Source organism: Papio anubis, chromosome 11 (assembly GCF_008728515.1).
Source record: "Papio anubis isolate 15944 chromosome 11, Panubis1.0, whole genome shotgun sequence".
Taxonomy (NCBI): Eukaryota; Metazoa; Chordata; class Mammalia; order Primates; family Cercopithecidae; genus Papio; species Papio anubis.
Window position 1 is genome coordinate 114,544,837 of NC_044986.1, and position 21,039 is coordinate 114,565,875.

At 37.4% G+C, this 21,039-nt stretch overlaps 1 protein-coding gene across 3 annotated transcripts in view; it reads left to right on the plus strand.

Annotated features, from left to right (window-relative positions):
- The window catches only part of USP6NL (USP6 N-terminal like), a 154,860-nt gene that overhangs the window by 72,512 nt on the left and 61,309 nt on the right, over positions 1-21,039 (plus strand). For 2 of the 3 annotated variants that reach the window (XM_009213967.4, XM_009213968.3), the window contains exons 3-5: positions 10,978-11,045; positions 13,020-13,102; positions 19,653-19,692. In XM_009213967.4, the coding sequence (XP_009212231.1) occupies positions 10,978-11,045; positions 13,020-13,102; positions 19,653-19,692 (191 nt within the window). Of the gene's footprint in view, positions 1-4,910; positions 6,417-10,977; positions 11,046-13,019; positions 13,103-19,652; positions 19,693-21,039 lie in introns of those variants that run through there. The other variant, XM_003903380.5, reaches the window with a different exon arrangement.

Here is a 21,039-nt window from a genome sequence, read left to right on the forward strand (position 1 = left end):
AGTAATTTTTTTATGCTTTTCAAGAAATATTTAATGAGCGTCTACCGTGGGCTAGGCACTGATAGATACCAGAGATACCAGGATGGATGAGAAACTGTCCTCTTTCATGGAGATCATAGTTTAGTAGAAGAGACATGTAATACATATATTCAGCAAAGAATTACAGGTAACAGATGTGGAAATACAGTAGGTCAGAAGCAGCAGTGGCTAGTTCTGCCTTACTGGCAATGGGCAGTGGTAAGGTGGGGCATATACAAGCAGCCTACAATTCTAGTTTTGATTAAATTTGAGAAAAAAAAATCTTCTCTGTTATAATGAAATCTTGTCAGCATTTGTTTCTAGGACTTTAAAAATTGTTTTGTTTCCTATCTTTCTAGAAATTAGGAAGCAAGTAATAGAAGCCTACCCAGGATTTGGTGTGAGAAAAAATTTTAACTTAATTAAAACCATAATTTAAATATTTTATTAGTTATAGAAATATTAAGTATCTACCTGATGCAAGGTGCTCTATGTATAAAATACTGGCAATTTGTCCTGTTCCCAGTGATCTTGAAAATATGTACTTATGAAACAAAACAACCTACCAATTATATAGACACTGTTGATCCTTTTATTTGCAGAATCAGGGGCAAGCCATGGAGAATCATGGGGACTCCTTGAAGGGAGGCTGAGTGGCAACTGGGAAGGGAAGTCATTTGGGCAATAGCATTACAAGTGGGCACACCCAGAGGCTGACAGGTGCAGTGTGTGTGCCTGGTCCTCCGCCCCGGCAATGCTCACCATAGGGAAAGGGGAGGCCAAGCTAGCAGAGCTTTGCTGCATCCTCCGCAGCCCCATTCACCCTACTTGCTTGGCAATTGGGCATTTATGGAATTTGTTTGAAGAAGGTGTTCTGGAAATTTAATGAAAAAAATAAAAAGTATTACTTTGAAGCATGATACAGTGGAAATAATAGTAATAATGCTATTGGCGATATAAGAAATATTTTGAATGGGAAGGTATAAATCATATTTGTGCTGATAATGAAAAGTTAAAATTGAAGAACATTTAGGTTTATTTCTTTTGAACACTTTTATTGTATCAGACAATGCATACTTAAACTAGAGGAGTAGGCCGGGCTTTGTGACTCTTGCCTATAATCCGAGCACTTTGGGAGGCCAAGGCGGGTGGATTGCCCCAGCCCAGGAGTTCGAGACCAGCCAGGGCAACATGGCAAAATCCTGTCTCAACAAAAAGTACAAATATTAGCTAGACATGGTGGCATGCACCTGTAGTCCCACCTACTTAGGACTCAGGAGGCTGTGGTGGGAGGATCACCTGAGCCCTGGGAGATTGACGCTGCAGTGAACTGTGATCGTGCTACTGCACTCCAGTCGCGGCGGCAGAGTGAGACAGTCTCAAAACAAAATCCCCCAAAAACAAAACCTGGAGGAATATGAAGATATATATGGAACTTGTGTGGCTCTTTTGAAGAGAAAATCTGGGCATTTTTGAGGACTTTGTGGGTTGATGGCACTGTGTCTTTCCTGTATATTGCTTTCACTGGCTGTCCCTTTTCTTGTTCCTTGATGGTGATTATTTATACTGTTCTATAATTGTGGCTATGTTCTGTCTCCTTTCTTGTTGTTCCCAAGTAAACATAAGAAAGAGGAAAGGAAGCCAAATGATTTTTCTAAGATTATATGCTAATAGGGGGAGCAAGAGGGAGATAAATGGATTTTTGAGGTTGTGCAGTCTTTGAAAAGACATTTGTTTAATGTGGAATTAATATAGTTATGAGAGATGCAAGTGGGATTGGGTTGGACCACAGGGAAGTATAGGATTGGACTGTCAACCTTAAATAACGGAAATATGATTAAATAGAGTTAATTTGAGTCCAGAGCTTGAGGATGGCCACCCGGGTGCATAGATTCAAGTTGCCCTGAATATACACTCCAATTAGCAACAGTTACAGGTGGGTTTTTAAGGAAAAAAGAAGGGACCATTTCTAAGATTTTACCAAGAATTTGCATCAAAATAACATAAGCTATTGATTGTCTAAACCTTGTTCTTTGTATCACAAATTTCAAGAACATGAAGATAATGGAAGGCAGCTAGCCAGGCACAAAATGCCCTTAAATGGTTTTCCCCAGGCATGGCAGGATCCATAACTGAAGTCCCATATGCACATCTCTCTGGGCCTGATAGATTTTGTGGACCTCACAGAGCTCAGACTGCTCCGAGCTATTTTTGTTAGGATTCCAGATGATTTCCCAATAAAGGGAAATAAAGGGGTCAGGAGGAGGTACTGGAGCACTTCTTCCCATGGGACCACCAGTGATAGGGTGGCTTAGGCTATCTGAGGGTACTATTTTAGAACAAGCTGTTTTAGGAGGAGAGCTGGTATTTCAGAACAAGCTGTTTTAGGGGGAGAGCTGGTATATGTAGACTTTAGGTTCCCATATTTCATCTTGACCAGAGTGACCAGTCAGAGTAAGTGGTATTTTAGACTCTTGTTGCAGATGTACCTTCCTTTATTTTTTGTGTTTTTAGTTGTGCTTTGATGTTAATTTGCTTCAGTGCTCATTCCTCCTCTGAGCATTCCTTCCAGCCTTGGATTTAGAGCATGGCAAAATTATAATGACATTTTAATCAATGGTGTTTATTAAGATTTCCAAATGTAAAATAATCTTTATTCTTAATATATCTTAGTCTATGGTACAGTGAAGAAGTGATCACAAATATGTTTATTAAGATTTCAACATTTAAAAATAATCTTTTTTCTTGATGTATCTTAGTCCATGGTTCAGTGAGAAAGTGATCACAACTAAAACTATAACTAAGAGGCACCAGTGAATTTGATTGAAAGACACAAATAACTTATTCAGATTATTTTAAGGAAAGAAGAACATTTGCTGTCTGAATCCATTGTACTAGAAATGAAAGCCATCAGGAACGAAGCATGAAGCAGCTTCGGGGTGGGCTATTCAGTCTCTTTTGGGCTAAAAGGTCTCTGGTGGTGACTGCTTTGTTCTACATCCCAGGTGCTGTTTCCTTCTCTGTACCAGCTGCTTTTCTCTGCTTACTGGTAGTTTTTGCTTCCTCATTTTTTCAGCTTTACCTTTGGTCATCATTGCCTATTAAGCCCTTTATTGCATGGTGCTTCGTCTTTAACTTCCATTGCAGATTGATCCATTCTCTAAGTTTCTCTTAGTTCATTCCCACAGAGAAGGGCTCGTTGAATAAATTATACTAATACTTTAGGATGCTGTAAAGCTGTGGAAAAGGTTGGGGTAGATCCACTGGGGTACTGGAGAAACTGCATTCAGTGACATCACTTTGGCAGCTTGGAAACTGGCCACCATAGCATGAGTATTTGCCGCATGGAAATCTGCAGATGCCACGAACAGGGCCCATTGCCTCTGCCTCTTCCTGCAGAAATGGTTGTTAACCTCTAGGGGCACTGCCGGATAGATGTATAGGTGTTAACAGTACAAGATGTACTGTTAAGTGAAAAAGAGGTATATATTTTAGAGTGATCCTAGTTTTTGAATAAAATGGAAGATTTAATATTTGTGGGTGTTCATGAATACATGCAAATTCTTGAATAGTGTGGAGAATATTTTTGGCAGCTAACAGTGATGGCTTCTAGAAAGTGGGGGCTTAGGTTTGGAGTGGGGAGTGTGTGTGCAGATCAGGGTTCAGTTTTAGACATTGTCTATATTTTATTGTGAACATTAATAGCCAATACAATTCTTACATAATCATAATAATGTCAATATCATTTACTTCAATTTCAAGTATTATGATGAGGTATGTAGGGAAGGAAACATAATCCTAATGTTGAAGATGTCAAGGTCAAATGAATTCACTTTTCTCATATACCATCAAGGTCACAGCCGTGTCCCTTTGTATATTTTATGTCATATCACATTGACTTTTCTCACTCCGTTAATTGCTTGTCTTCAGATTTCTAATAGCCCCCTTACACTCTGTTTGATGTCTTTATATGTAAGCTTTTACTGTATCACTACTATACCCATGATCTATGTGTTGCCTGGAATCCACTTTCTTCTAAGACACCTTATGTTTCCTGTTCTAATGTAGACAGGTTGCTCTCTATGCAGCTACACAGTTGGCATTTGGAAATGTCTAATTTTGGCCTGCGGCAATGTTACAGATCCTGTTTTTGCCTCTCTTTCTTATTTTGTTTAAAACAATTATTCTGACTCTTGCTGAAAAGAGAAAGTGGACTTTATTCAGGACCATTGCAGTCGGTATCAGGACTGTTAAAATAGTGGAGAGATCAGACTCAACTCTGCACGCACCAAAGACAAGTGGAGATGGATAGCCAATGGGCAGAGCAAGAAGGTAAGTGATGGAAAATCACTAAGAGGAGAGACGTCAAGTGTAGGGGGATTCTGGCTAAACCGACATAACGGGATTCTTGCTGAAGACCGGCCAGAGTGACCAGATATCAAGGGTGAGAATATCAAGACCAGCCAGAGTGACCAGATATCAAGAATCCCCCCACCCTTCGTATCTGTTCAGATATCTAGGCTAATCAGATATGAAGGGTGGGGGGATTCTTGCTAAACTGACTTAGCAGGATTCTTGCTACAACTGGGCGAGGCAGGCTGAAGACAGGACAAGGCTGAGGTAGAGGCTTAGTCAAGAAGAGGGCTCAAAGGAGCCTGCCCAAAGTTTGGTCAAGGAGCGTCTTTATTAGTTCTTCCTGTTGCTGTTTTGTTTTTCTATAGAAACTCTCAAATTCTTTTTCAAAGAGACATTTCATGGGCAATAAACTTTGAATCCTTGTGTTTTCCTGCTGCTGTAACAGCTTACCACAAACTTGGTGGCTTAAACAACACAGATGTATCGTTTAATGGGTTCTGGAGGTCAGAAGTCTGAAATCAAGTTTCTCTGGGCCAAAGTCAGCAGGGCTGGTTCCTTCTGGAGCCGCTAGGGGAAAATCCATTTCCTTGCCTTTTCTTGCTTCTGAAGGCTGCCTGCTTTCCTTAGCTGGTGACGTCTTGCTTCCACCATCACTCGGCCTGCTCCCTCCTTTAACCTTCTTGCTGCCTGTTCAGAAGGATTCTTGTGACCACACTGGGCCCACTTGCATGATCCAGGGCAATCTCCTGAACTCAAGATCCTTAGCTGAATCACATCTGTAATCACTTTTGCAATCTGAAGCAACATTTACAGGATTCCAGGGGTTAGGATGTGGACATCCTTGGCGGGGCAGAAGGTCAGTCTTCAGCTACCATACCTTGTAATATCTAAAAATCTTTTTATTTTTCCTCATGGTTGGCATAGAATTCCCAGTACATAATTTTTTGCTCATAACTTTGGAAATAGTGTTTCATTATCTTCTAACTGATTAGAAGTTTGACACCAGTCTAATTCTTATTCCTTGGTATATGGCTTGAGACATTTTCCCCCTCTAAACTTCTGAGATCTTTTGCTTTAGTTGAATGTTACACCTGGCTTAAGCTGAGCATAAACTTAATTTATTAGTGTCCAGTTAAGTGTAATTAATGTTCATAGGCATGCCTCTAATGGGGATGTTACTTTTGCAAAATGGTTTCCAAATTGTAGGTTCCTACCCATTTAAGAGAAGGGGAGAAACAATGAAAGGAAGAAGGAAGGAATAAATAAAACAGAATGGAAAAATTCATAGTGCCGTCTTCCAGTACTTGTAGTATGTATTGTTTCATGAGACATTTGTTTTACTTGTATGTGTGTGTGGTTTGTTAAAAATGTCCAAAACCACTACTTTAGCATGTATTTTCCTTCCTGTCTGAAGTAGGGGCTGAAAGAGAGGCTACAATTTTCATATTAAGAATTATTATTAAAAATTACATTAAGATATAAAATGTATTTGAGGAGAGGAGCATTTCTGGTTAGCTTTAGTTTAATGTTTTAAATAAAATTTTTTTTGTTGCTCTATGACAGATTTTATTTTTAATAAGAAATAAGAAAGTGGCTAATATTGAGACACAAGATGAAGGCACATTATGAAGCTGCTTGTTTCAAGCCACTGTTTGTTATCAGATGGAATGCTGGTGTAGGCTGGTGTGCCTCATAGTTGGGATGTAGCCTGAAAGGCGTGTTTTCACCCTCAACAATGATCAGCTTTGTTTGAAAATATATAGTCTGTGTAACCACAGCAGGTTTTTTTTCTCCCTTAGAAGAAGACAGAATGCATCTCAAACTTTTCCTTCTTGTTCTTGTTTCACAGATAGTTTAAAGTAGAGCTGCCTCTGCCTTTCTTTGTTTTAGTTAGTTGCAGAATGTGTGAGGTACCACCTAGCAGCACTCTTGGTGTGTTCGAGAACTATAAAATAATAATGAAATCTTGGAATAGATAAGTTACTCTATGAGGACTGAAGCTGTTGTTAACTCCCAGGGCCAGACTGATTATCTCACAAAGGGTAAAGTACTTTAAAAATTGATGTTGTTTATATTTTTAACATTCATCTGTCAGAATGTACTCTAGGAAAAATGGTCTGCTGTAAATTTTGTTTTATTGGAAATGAACTTTAGTAACTTTGTATGAATTTTTTCATTGCAACTTGGTGTTAATTTAGTGACATTAAGATACAATGCCTGCTTTTAAAGCATATAATTCAGGAGGATACTGGATTCTTAAAAGTTGTTGGCAGATTAAATGGAAAAAGAGGTCATCTTAGAATTGTATAGTTGTAAATTTTTTAAATGCTTCTTAAAAAATGTGGTTATTTTCTCCCATAAATTGTGCTGAGATATTTTCCTGTATACTTGAGTATTTCCTGCACATTTGAGTATCCAAGTATCTTCTGATCCTTATTGCCTAAAATATGCCTCTTTTACTTTGAAACTTTGTTACGTTAGATATAAAAATCATAAAAATAATTTGATTTATTTTGGCTTGGATAATGTAGTTTTTTTTTTTTTTAAACAAACATCCTGGTGAAATGAGAGGACTGATATTTAAAGCCATTAATCTAAGCCGGGTGCGGTGGCTCACTCCAGTAATCTCAGCACTTTGGGAGGCTGAGGTGGGTGGATCACCTGAGGTCAAGAGCTTGAGACCAGCCTGGCCAACATGGTGAAACCCCATCTCTACTAAAAATACAAAAATTAGCTAGGTGGGTGGCTGACGCCTGTAGTTCCAGCTGCTTGAGAGGCTGAGGCAGGAGAATCGCTTGAACCCGGGAGGTGGAGGTTGCATTGAGCTGAGATCATACAATTGTATTCCAGCCTGGGCAACAGAGTGAGACCCCGTCTCAAAAAGAAAAAAATAAAGTAGTTGATCTACGTATTTCTGCACATGGTTTTATTTTTAATAATAGGAACTTTTTCTTCAGCTACAATTATTTTAACACTCGTTAACTCTTTAATTACTGTAATATTTTGGCAACAAGTGGTATTGTATTTCAAACCACATTTTTCCAAGTAAACTTTTATTTATGGATTTATCATGCAAGGAGAGCGTAAACATGGGGTGTGAATTGTTGGGATAATGTCTTGATTAAATTTTTATTTGATAATGTGACGTAAGTACCAACCAACACAGCTGCCGTTGTTTATAGGTGCCCGGAACTTTGTTCACATTTGCACACAGACACAAGACAGCTGTTGATAATCGTTTGCAGTCACTGTTTTGGGGCACACTGTTGGCTCTTTCAACAGAATTTCTAAATAAGTAATCAGAATGAAACCAAAGGAAGTATTCTAGTGTAATTCTTAATAAACTTCAGACCAGATAATATGAGCCATAATTATAGCAAACCCTACCTAAGAATACTGCTTATTACCGTGTGCTTTGCAATGCAGATTTTAAAATAATGTCTCTAAACTGAATATTGGCTAAGATTAACATTTTCATTTAGTTTCCTCAAAGAAACAGATTTGGCTATATTATCTAAACTGCGTTTGGCTTTAAATTCACTCTCCTTTTAGAATACATACATTAATATTATAAAATTTTCTCCCCGTGGGGAAACTCAGGGATAAGAAATTTCTAAGGGAGTTTAAAGATTGAGAATTTATTTATTTGATTTAGAGTTAACTGTTCTGATCACTTTAAAGCACATCATACTTCTCCCAAAAAATCAGGATACAATTTCATCCAATTCCAATGAGAAGTCCAGTATTTCTGGAAGTCTCTATAGACTGACAGTGATCTATGTAAAGCCTTATATTTTATAGTTTGCCACAATGACATTTTCTTGGGATACGTTGCGTCTTTACTTCCCAACCCCAGCCCTTGCCTTTACACTTTTAAACTTTTCATTGTTATGTTGGAAATATACTTGTGACGCCTAGGACTGGTAGCAGGAATAAGAGACTGGTATAAAAGACATTTCAGTAAAGCATTCATCTATTGAATTTGGCCTAATTACCAAAGATGCTTTGCAGTTCTGATAATAGAAATGGAGTTTCATAAGTAGTCAGATTCTCTTAATTTGAATTTAATTTTTTTTTTTTTTTTTTTTGAGACAGGGTCTCATTCTGTCACCCAGGCTGGAGTGCAGTGGCACAATCCCAGCTCACTGCAACCTCTGCCTCCTGGGTTCAGGCGATTCTCCTGCTTCAGCCTCCCAACTAGCTGGGACCACAAGCAGGCACCACTATGCCCAGCTGATTTTTGCATTTTTAGTAGAGACGAGGTTTCGCCATGTAGGCCGGGCTGGTCTCAAACTCCGGGCCTCAAGTGTTCTCCCTGCCATGGGATTACAGGTGTGAGCCACCACACCCAGCTTGATTTTAATTTCTGTTAATTTGCTTTGCCTATGCTTTGGTAGATGTGTGAGTATCATGTTTTAAAACTGGGCAACAGAAGAGAGAAAAAGGAATTGACAAAGGCTTGTAAGTCTAAAATAGGATAGTGAATGTGTATGTAATTGAGTTGATTATCTCAGACTTCTGTTTGCATTAATTCACGATGAAAATCTGAATAACTCATCTGTATTTTTATTTTACTGAATCACTCTGTTTAGTTATTCACATATCCCCCAAAGGAAAGCATGTTCACATTTTGTAGTTTAACTGGGAAAAGCAGTGACATAAACATTTTTTTTTTCAAATAAGCTTTTACAAATTTACAACTTCCCACTCTGCTATTTTTGCTATTATAAACAACCCTGTGCTTGTTTGATGATCTCATTGGCATAAATCTATAGAGGCGGTAGTGCTGGCTAAGGATATGTCTGTTTTCAGATTTTTTTATACTTATCAAATTACTTTCCAGAAAGATTTTATATATTTATATGTTTATCTTCATTTTAAGGAACTGCAATGTCCTCACATTGTTGTCAACATTGAGTATTATCAGTGCATTTTTTGGTTAGTCTGAATAGGTGCAAAGTGATATTTTGAAACTTGTATTTCTTTAGTTATTAATGAGGTTGATTTTTTTTCTATGTCTTGATTTCATTTTAGATTTTATTTTTATCAGATCTGTATTTGGCTTAAAGATTCAGCAATCTGTAAGACTTATTTTGAAAACAGCAGACTCCTGTATTTTTCACTGCCTGCTCCATAGAAGTAAGCACTCTCCACTGCCCTGGCTGATTCTTTTCCTGTGTGCCTCCATTGCACTAGGTAACATGCCAGTATTGCTGCTTTGTGCATCTTCTGTTTTTGGCATTTCTGTTGGTTTCCTGCTTTGGAGAATGAGGATTTGGTTTTCCACCCTGCACCCAGCTCTGCTAAACACATGCATGTCCCTTCAACTTTCAGGGATTTGACTTCCTTTACTCAGCTCCCTTGGTTTTAACCCCACCTCTCCTTAGGAACCACCATTTGCTTTGAGGAGGGGATTTCAAGAATCCCTATAGTTGCCATTTTAGTGGGGTTTTAGGAGAAATGGAGGTAAAAGCATGCGTTCCATCTGCCATCTGTAACTGGAAGTCCTTTTTCATGTCTTTAGTAATCATATTTATAAAGTAGTAATTAAAATTGTGGGCTGTGGAGTCAAGACTGTCTGGATTTGAAAACTGTCTTTGCTGTTCACTAGCTTTATGCCTGCAGACAAGTTGCTTAAAATCTCTAAGCCTCTTTTTTATCACTGGTGTAGGATTCATAATGATGCCTACCTTAGAGTGTCATGTGATAAGGCAGGGTAAAGTGCTTAGCACGGTATTTGCCGCCTGGCGGCATCTTACTGTCTACCAGGCACTTAATAAGAATGCAATATAGTTGCTACAGTTGTTACTGCTGTTGCTACTTTTGGGAATTTCTTGCTCATAACCTTTGCCTAATTTTCTCTTAGAATGCTTTGTTTTTTTTGGTAAGAGATGCCTTTTATATAGTCTGTTATTGATCTTTTTAAAAAGCTTATGGTATATATTCATACTATTTCATGTTATGATCTAGACTTTTGTTGTCAGATTTATGTTTTTGAAAGTCTCCTAGTGTTAATAAGGATGAAGGGGGTGTGTGTGAGTCTGTGTGTGTGTACACACACATATGTATGATAAAACCAGAGTCCTAGAGACCGGTTAGGAGATTGTTATAGCAGTTGAGGCTGTTGATAAAGAGAACTAAAAGGCCAAACAAAGACATATTTGTATCATGTAAAATAAATATTGTATCTTGTGCTAGTTTATTTTGTGGAGATCCAAGTTTCTTTACTTTTTAAAAGCCTTTTTGAATGTTCGTCTCTTCTACCCAAGTGGGCTTCATCTGAAAACTTAGAACTTTCAGTTTCAGTTTCTACTTAACATCAATTTCTATGAAATTATAGATCCAGTATTGATTCATGAAGGATAAGATTTATCGTGTCCTAAGTTTATGCCTTAATAAACTTGCTTTTTTATTGAATATTACATGTATTGCTATTACAAAGTTGTAGTTACAAATACTTAACTCATCCTTTTATTTGATTTTGTTGATTTGTCATTTTAGGCAGTATTCATTTTTTATTTTTATTATGTCTTAGTTTCATAATTAATTAGCTTTATGATTCTTTCAATAATAGTTCATCTAAATTTGATATCTTCTTCGCAGATTCAGACCAGGATGTAGCACTCAAACTTGCCCAGGAGCGAGCTGAAATAGTTGCTAAATATGACAGAGTAAGTATCCATATTTACACTTTGAGTGAGTTTTATTAGAAAAACCATATAAATAGAAATGGATTTGCTTTTTGGAGAGCTTAAATTACAGAAGCAGTTTGTTTACTTCATGGGGACATAGAAGTCATCTTTCTTCTCTGACTTCATCTCCTTTCTTCCACCTTTTCTCCACTTCAGTCTGTTGCTGTTCCTCCAGCACACCAGGCTTGCTCCTCCTGCCTCAGGGCCTTTGCACTGGCTGTTGCCTCTGCCTCTGACACTTGTGTCCCAGATACCCTCATGCCTCATTGCCTCGCATCTTTCAGATCTTCACCCACGTGCTACTGTCTTACTGAGATCTCTGACCTCCCACCTCCCATTTAATGCCCCTGAACCCCAACACTTTGTACACCTGCCGAGACTCTACATTCTAGGCAGGAATTTCTTTTGTTTGATTTACTTTTGTATCCTAAATGCCTAGGACATTACCTGATTTACACTAGGCACTCAATAAATACTTGACTAAGTTAAGTATATGGAATTACATATCCATTGCGTTCATAATTTACATCTATTATAAATTTACCATGGATCTTAGATTTTGAATTTATACAAGTATGTATAATTTCCTTTAGCATTTTATCCTTATGTTGGTATGGAATCTGTTTTTTGATATTATAGAAAATCACAGTTATTGACAATTGACATACCTCCTTATACCTTACCTCCTGAGGTTTATAATGAGTCCTAGCAGTGATTTATAAATGTCATGTTTTGCATTTGTATCACTTGCTTGTAATTATATATCTGTTCCTTTTGATTATTTGTGAGGATAACAGGAGATTAAATCATAGCAAGCCACCTGCACTGTGCCCTGCTTCCATGAGGCATACAGGTGGTGCTCAGCAGTTATGTTCCCAGAGTTCATTTTTGGAACATGAAACAGTTTCCTTCATTGTGATGAGGTTTTATTGTAGTCCATGAAAAACTTAGTTAACTTATTTAACTGCTTCACTCATTTAGAACCAGTGTCACTCTCATTCAAATGCTTGTATGCATTTTTTTCCCCACACAGTTAACCCAGGCAGCATCGTGCTGGGCCTTGGAGATTCATAGAAGTGAGTGGCAGCACTCCTTGCCTTGCCTACGGGATGCTCACAGTGTACTGAGAGGAGAAAACACAAGCAGACAGATGGAGGTGTCCACAAGACAGTTGGGAGTTTGAGTCTGAAATTTGAGGGAGTGGTATAGATAGTTATATTTGGGGTTTCTTCACTGATCAGTGTTAGTTAATAGTCTAAGAGTAAATGATACCTAGATTAAGAAGAGCAGCGGACTGTGGACCAAACTCTGAGCACACCATCAATGACGAGTTACCCATGAAAAAGCCATTAGAAGAGTTGGCGGGGCACGAGGAGACTGTGAGAGTACGACGTCACAGGAGTTGGGAAGAGGGAGTGAGCGACCCTGACAAGGACGCTTCAGAGATCCATTAGATGAGGCTTGAAGAGCGTCCAGCAGATCTGACAGCTGGAAGGTCATTTTTGACCGTGAAGTAAAGAAATAGACGAGGAGCTTCTCTGCCTGCTTCTCTGAGGAGTTTGCATAAAAAGGCCCCCCTCAAAAAATCTCTTTTTTCTGAGACATGTTTGGTCTAGAACCGTAAGGTTCGGCAGTTTCTTGAGTAGCTTCTCATCCCCATCGCTCTTCTTTCCTCATCAGCTTCCCCAAGGAACCCTGGCCTGATCCTGGCTCAGCTCCGCGTCAGCTGCTGCTGACACACAGCACCTTCCAGTGTCATAACTAGGAAATAGTGTTTATCTTGTCAAAAATAGTTGGGGTTAAAGGGGGGAAAAAGTTAAGGCTCGTAATGCCTCACTTCCAGCTCTTATTTTTAATAATACGTTAAAAATAGCTCTTATTTCTTCGTCCTTATTTAAAAAAATTATACAGTTTTGTAAACTGATTAACACTTATTTTTGTGCCTTATTTTAGGGACGAGAAGGTGCAGAGATTGAACCTTGGGAAGATGCTGATTACCTTGTTTACAAAGTCACAGATAGATTTGGCTTTTTACAGTAAGTCGCATAGATTGAAAGCTTGCTTTTTTGATTATAATGTTTCTGTGGTCACCTATTATACTGATTTTCTTTATTTTTAATATAATTGCTGTGAATAAGGAATAGTCTTACAATATGCTTTTTGGTACTAAATTCCTGGGTTTTTTAACAACTCTGTGATTAAAATTTAACTATGTTTAAGAATATAATTTTTAATATTTTTTGCAATTTAGTAAGAACATTAAGTGCAGTAGATGATATTAATAATTCAACAGAGTTAAATGCAAATGGAAAATTTGTATTTAAAAATAATTACAAAACATTTCATTCTGTACCAGTGCATTTTAAAAATAAATAGCAATTCGAACTTTAGTGTTATGCAGCCTAAAAATTAGCCTTGTAAAGAAATGCCATTCATCTTCCTTATAGTTATAAATGTATTCATAATATTGCTTCTCAAAATTAATTCCATTCATCCTGAATATGTTGTATAAAGAATTGAGAGAGGCCTAGATCACATGAAGGAAAGCAGTTAAAATAATGTGGATCCTTAAAAACATCCTGCACATGATATGAATCTGTCTGTTCTGGTTCTGGTATTGTTTAATCAGATTCCTACAGGCTAGAGACTTCTAGTCATCTTTATACTTTGGTTCCATACAATTTAAGGATTAACTAAATTTTCATTCAACTGTGCTCTTTTCCAATTTCATTTATTATCAATAGGAAAAAAAAAGCCAGGGCTGCTTATTTTATACTGCATGATTAAAATTTGAAGGAAAAACATTCATTTTTTGTATAGTTCACAGTAATGTACAGTCCTCTGATCTTATTTTCTCCTTTTTTTTTTCTTTGAGTCTAGAATTTATTTTGTTGTATTATGTTTTTCTGACAGTAAAACCAACCAGCCAACAAACAGAAACAGTTCCCGGAGCTGGAGAATGTGTGCTCTTCTTGTGGCTTTGCTGTTTTCTGGTCATGTAGACATTTTGTGCTTCATTTTTAAAGCAGGAATTAGTTTACATACCTTTTTTTATGTATCTTCAGGTGTATTTGAGGCTTTGAAAAAGTAAAATATAAGAATACTTTATAAAGTTCTGGACAAATATTAAGTGTTATTATACCTAATGACATTAGCTATCTGAAATGTTCTTCTGAGTAGTTATAATCAGAAAACTTTGTTTTGTTTTTGCAGAGACAGGTCTTGCCCTGTTTCTCAAACTCCTGGCCTCAAGCAGTCCTCCCACCTCTATAATCAGAAGGCTTTGAACTTCACTAGACTAACAGCAATATTTAACTATGATGGAAATACTGTTCTTAAATTAAACCTCCACCCCTACTTCTTTAAAAAATCAAACTTGGCTACAAATGTGACAAGAAATGATTGCATATTTGTGTGTAGTGTGCAGATCGGGGGTATGAAGACAATTTAAGCATTAAGACTGGTAACACCAGTGGGTCCCAGACTTGCCTGCACATTAGAATCAGCTGAGAAATTGTTTAAATAGATTTCCAGGGTTTCCTAGATTTTGATTCTAAAGATAGGAGACACCTCAGCTGATTTTGACCTTCCCAAGTGATTTTGGTGGGAATGAACAACTGTACTAGATTTTTTATTTTTATTTTTTAAATCATAAGATGGTCTAGTATGGTTTAAAATACATATGGAAACCTGTGCATTCCAAAAAGGATCTATTAATTACCTAAATTTTCTTTTCTTAATTGCTTAAAACAACATGAGCTGGGCCCTAGAAACAAGAGGTAGTTTTTTTTTTTTTTTTTTTTTTTAACTGGCAAATGCTGTATTTGGCTTTTTAGCATTCTGGATTCCAATGTAAAATTCTAAGTGCACAAGTACATTATTAACGTTTAAATACACCCATGTGATCACACATACACAGTCCATTAATTTGGGGGAATTGAAAACATACCATCAAGTTAAAATGAATTTTAAGAAAAAACTGCATTCACAAATCTGAAAGGCATGCAAAAATGAAATTGTAAAATAATGAATATAGGTGCCAGCTAAATTTCATGAAATGTGCCTGCAAATGTGGATCCAGTGATTTGTCCACACTTGTGATTGAAAGCATCTGGTCTCTCTGACTCTTGTCTATTGAGAAGCATTTCTGGGTATAAAACCGTATTTGAACTATTACAACTGTGAAATAAGTGGTTCTGACCCAGGAGCCTAGTCTGTATTTGGCAATCTGAATATTGCAGTCAATTCTTTTTTATTTGTTTTTTCACTGTCTGTGCTAAGGTCCATTTGGGTCTAGTGGGGAAAAAGTGCTAATATTTATTGTACACTTACCGTGTGCTGAGCACTGTTCTATGCTCTTTACGTGGAATAATTCAGTTATTCCCCTGAAAAGCTCTTTGGGGTAGGTACTGTTTTTGTCTTCCTCTTTTTAGGTGATGAAACTGAAGCACAGAGTTCAAGTAACTTGCCCACGTTGTATTGACAGTGAGCGTCAGCTCTAGGGTGTGGACTTTGGCAGTCTTCCTGCAGAGCCTGCATTCTGAACTGCTACAGTATGCTGCCTGTTGCTGCTTTCTTGTATTTTAAATAAGAGAAATACAGAACAAGTGCTTTGAAATGCCTAGAAAGAAAGTTAAAGGAGGAAAACGAGGACCCAAAGAGAAGGATACTGTTTGAAATGAACACTGCTATTGAGATATGTACTAAGATAGCTAAGCTCACTGCTTTTTTAAAAATAAAGTAGATTGGTACTCGTTCTCATACTATCACACTAATTTTATTTACTCCATGATGCGGTCCTCAAACAGGCAACACAAATGAACATAATGAAGCATAGAAATGGGTATTAGGGTAATATCAAACCTTAATACATTTCACCAAAATCAGTGATTTTTAGTACAATGAGTAGTTTAAGTAAAACATTTTCTCCAGACATTGTTACTAGTGGTTTTTATTGCTTGTCACCACCGACTGGAGTTTTATGCACTATTGAATAAAATCACTTGGTATAAGCATTTAGATCTTATTCCCTGTCACACCTTGATCAAAAGAGCATTTTTTTTCTACTGTCTTAGTTCTTTGGACTTTTTGATTCATTCTGCAATGAAATTGGGTTTTAAGTGTCAATGTTAATACAATAAAATGGCAAAAATAACTTTGTAACCTTTGTTGCCTGAGTTTATATCTGATTACAGTTTTAGAAGCTTAAATTACGTGTTATTATATATGGAGTGACAGTAATTAACAAATATAGAACAACTTGGTTTTGGAATAGATTACACAATAAATATAAAAGCTGTTGCCAAACCAACTGAGCTCTGCTAGATGAGCAACCTGTTTGTTTAGTGCTCAGCAGTGAGGTGTTCTCCCCAGTGTGTGCCATGATGGAGGTAAAGCTGGAGAATGGAGAAACAGAGCTTGTGTAAGGAAGAAGTTGGAGAACTTTAACATTTTAATCAAAAATAGTCACTGCTAGTCTACTTAACAAAGAATGTTTGGTATTTGGATAATGAAAGATAATGTATTTAGATCACAAATTATTAATAGAAGAATTAGAAGGAAGTCATACCAGAAATAAAGAAGATAAAATTAATACCAAACTTCAGATTTTCAGCTACTTATCAAAATGTGTATATTTATAAAATATAAATGTAGTTTACTATGACTGTATAAAATGACTGTATATGATATGCAGAATAAAGATGTGTTTGTTTTTAAAGAATATCATTGGCCAGGCACGCTGGCTCACGCCTGTAATGCCAGCACTTTGGGAGGCTAAGGCAGGCAGATCATGAGATCAGGAGTTCGAGACCAGCCTGGCCAACATGGTGAAAATTTTATATATATATATATAATTATATATATATATATATATAATTTTGATTACAAAGACTTGAGAACTCTTTCTACCAATCCTGTAAATTTTGACTGGGTTAAATTTAAACTTAGATAAAATTTACTTTAAAAACAAAAATAAAATTTAGTCAATATAGTCAACTTATTAATTTTAACAAGTTAACTTTTATGTTTCCCAATGAAAGTTCATCTTATAGTTAACATGAATACTCCACCTAGCTGTTGAGAGGTTATAGGCACATAAACTCTAATTAGTAATACTTTCAAAGTTTAGGAGTAGATAAACAATGTATCTAGTTAAGATCTCTCTCTTTCCAGAGATGACTGTCTTATGGTTTTCCCTTCCTATATTTCTGTGAGATATAGGTACTTGCTATCAGCTTGGTGTTTTCTTAAAGCACCCTTTAGGTGCCCTTAAGCTCTTGTTCTCTAAGGCAGGGTTTGTCAAACATTTTTTGTAAAGAGCCAGATATGAAGAATCTTTGGCTTTGTAGGTCATACGGTCTTTGTCACAATTGCTCAACTCTGCTGTTGCAGCATGAAAACAACCAGAGACAATACATTCATGGCAGAGTGTGACAGTGTTCCATTAAAACTTTACAAAAACACACAGTGGGCCAGATTTGGCCTATGCACCATAGTTTGCTGACCTAAAGGAATTCTCTGCATTCGTCCAGATTGTGGTCCTTCTTTTTTCTCTTCCACTTGAAGGATATTTAGGAGGCATGGTAAGGATGCATCCATGCCTGCAGGTATATGTTCATCCTCCTGTTATACCTTCATTCAGCACCATTTACTGAGCTCCTCCCGCATGCCAACGTGCGTGTTCTGGACATTACAGGGAGCTCTTGGTAAGCAGCAGCAGCGTCATCCTCAGAAGGGTGTGAAATTTAAGCCTATGCTGGCACAGAGACTTGAGGGGGAAGAGCTCTGTGGAGATTGGTATGCACACAGCAGATTCTCCACGAAGTTTTAGACATGGAGAAACCATGCCAGAACATCTGTATAGGAAAGCTGGACCACATACTTGCTCTGTCATCCATCTGTGAGGTCTGAAGACTCTTTTATTTTTAATCAGTTTTGTTTCTTCTTGAGAATTGTTTTCTCAGCCTCCATCCCTTTTCTTCATATACTGCTGCATGGTCTAAGATCTTGTCTGTCTGAAGTTGAACCCCCTGAATTAGTGCTAAACATCTTTCTGTTAGGCTGAGTGACTAAGTGAAAATACTAGTTTTATTATCTGTGAAATGAAAGATTTGGACTCTCTAAGATCTCTTTTGGCTGTTACTCTTTTTTGTTAGTTTTGTGGCAGTTGTAATCGTTCACCTAAGGACTCCTCATAGTAGAAAAAGAATGCCTTTGAAAATACCGAACTGGTGAATACTACTCTATTATGCTCTTCAAGGTAGTATATTATTTGATCTCACGAGAAACTAAGGCAAGAATATAAACATAGTGTTGCCAAAACAGTACTACTGAGAAGGCTACTCAAAGTGCATAACTTTGTTTATGAATAGCATGTGGTTTTTATATTACTGACAGTTAATACAAGAATCTCAGAATATTCTATATTAGAGAATATATCAGAAATGAATTTGATCTTTTAGTGTATATTTAAAAAATAATCTCTTGAAATTTTGACAGTGAAGCATTTTTCTTCCTTTTTTTTTTTTTTGGAGATGGAATTTTGCTCTTCTTGCCCAGGCTGGAGTGCAGTGTGTGCGGTCTCAGCTCACTGCAACTTCCACTTTCTGGGTTCAAGCGATTCTCCTGTCTCAGCCTCCCAGGTAGCTGGGATTACAGGTACCTGCCACCATGCCTGTTTAATTTTTGTATTTTTAGCAGGGATGGGGTTTCACCATGTTGGGCAGGTTGGTCTTGAACTTCTGACTTCAGGTGATCTGCCTGCCTCAGCCTCCCAAAGTGTTGGGATTACAGGTGTGAGCCACCACACCCAGCCAAGCATTCTTTATTGTACTGAATAAGGTTTTTTCTTTAAATTCACAAGTCTGTTGGAGGCAGTTTGTTCCTTATGCTATTTTTTTAAACAATCATTGATTATAGACCGTAGTTTGAACCAAGAGTGGAGGTGGTGGTCTAAAGCAGAGGGTGGCAAGCTGTGGCCTGTGGACCAGATCCAGCTCACCACCTATTTTTGTAAAAGTTTTGTGGGAACAGAGCCACACTTGATTTACGTAGTGTCTGTGATTGCTTTTGTACTATGACATCAGAGCTGAATAGTTGTGAAAAAGATGGTATGGCCCAGAAAGCCTCAAATACTTACTGTTTAAATATTTATCCTGCTAGAATAAGTTTGCTCACTCCTAATCTGGAGCATTGCTGTCCAGTGGACCTTTCTGCAGTGATGGAAATGGTCTATATTTGTACCATTCAATATGGTGGCTTTTAGCTACGTGACATTCATGCACTTGAACTGTGCCTAGTGAGACTAACTCAGTGTTAAAGTGAATTAAATTTTAATGTTAAATAGATTTTTTTTATTAATAAATGTGTCTTGTGGCTACTGTATTTGACAGTTCAGGGCTGGATTTTGAAGATGGGGGTGCCTTGTGGTTCTAGAGTAGCTATCGTTTCATATTGAATTCAGCGAATGGAAACTTATGTACCTCTTGTGATGACAAATATATCATATGTACCTATAAGTGTATAAGCTTTTAAAAGTTTGTTTTGATTTCAACAATTTCATATAATACTATTTTTCCTCTGCAGTGAGGAGGAACTCCCAGATCATAATGCAGCTGTGGAACGGGTAAGTCCCACTCTTGATTTATTTACAGTTACTGGTGAATTGCCTTTGTTAGAAGAATAGAATTGACCACCTTTGTGATTTTAAGTGCCATATTATATGGAAATGGTACAGTCATTGTTAGATTTTGGACCTCATTATGTCACTGTAAGATAGTAATAATGGTGAAATAATTTTAGGAGATTTTAGGAGATTCTGATAGATGCTTGAAAGACTTCATTCTAGACTGGCAGGTCCCAATCTAGGTTTTGAGAGGCTTTGAGAGCACAGCTGCCCAGGTCCCCCCTCAGTCTATGAAATCAGCCTCTCTGGGGAGGAGCCTCTTGGTAGGTAATTTTTAAAGGCTTCACAAGTGATTCTCATGTACCCTGTGGCAAATAAAGCACCATTCTAGACCAGCAGCTCTTTGAAACATGACTGTTCCATGAGATTTTAGTAAATTTCTTACAAGAACCAAAATCATTTTCTGTGGGTATTTTAGTATTTTAAGTACTTAGAGAAGTGTTACATAGTAAACTTGTCAACATTTTAAAATCTTTCCTTGTTATGCACAGCAAGGAACTGGTTCCACACCCAGGCATGCCTTTGAAGTAGTGATGGAATGTTTTAAGGTTGCTTGACATCTCCCTTCTCGTCCCCACTTTTTCTGTACCAAAAAATGAACTGTAGAATGAAAGTGGGGGTATTGACTGGGATTTTTATCAGTTCATATATTTTTGATGAGGACAAGGGGCTGAATTTCAGATAATGAAGGTGAAATTGGAATTGGAATATGAAAAATATTTTAGAAAATCTTCCTGATATCAAACTTTTCTGAAAATCAAAACTGTAGCAAAACCTTAAGATGTAGATGAAATTGCCATTTTACGTATATAGAGAACCCTACAGGCAGACCTGCAGTTGAATTCTTTTGTGACTGCTTGGTTCTCTCTCAGTATCATAACCTAGAGGTTTCAGCAAATGAATATCTTTCTTTTAATATCTACATTATTGAATAGCAACGGTGTATCAAGCACTGGCCTAGTTCTGCATAGAATGCTAGGATTAAATAAGACATAGTTTCTGCCTTAGAGAAGCTCACATCCAGTGACTACAGGAAGATCCAGTATGACAACAGGTAGGAGATGACTGGTGGCTTGGTGGGGCCACAGTATATGTGAAATGTAGTGGTAGTGCAGGTGGAGGGGAAAGGCAGATTCTTTGTTGCTGAGGAATGACTGAGAAGGAAGTAATGACTAATGGTGAGAACTTAGTAATGCTGCCCCTGTGAACTTTGTGGCAGTCCGCCTTGAATAGGAACATAAGGATTTGTTCCCACCCTCTGACTATGATCTCTCTTTTGGGCTGAAT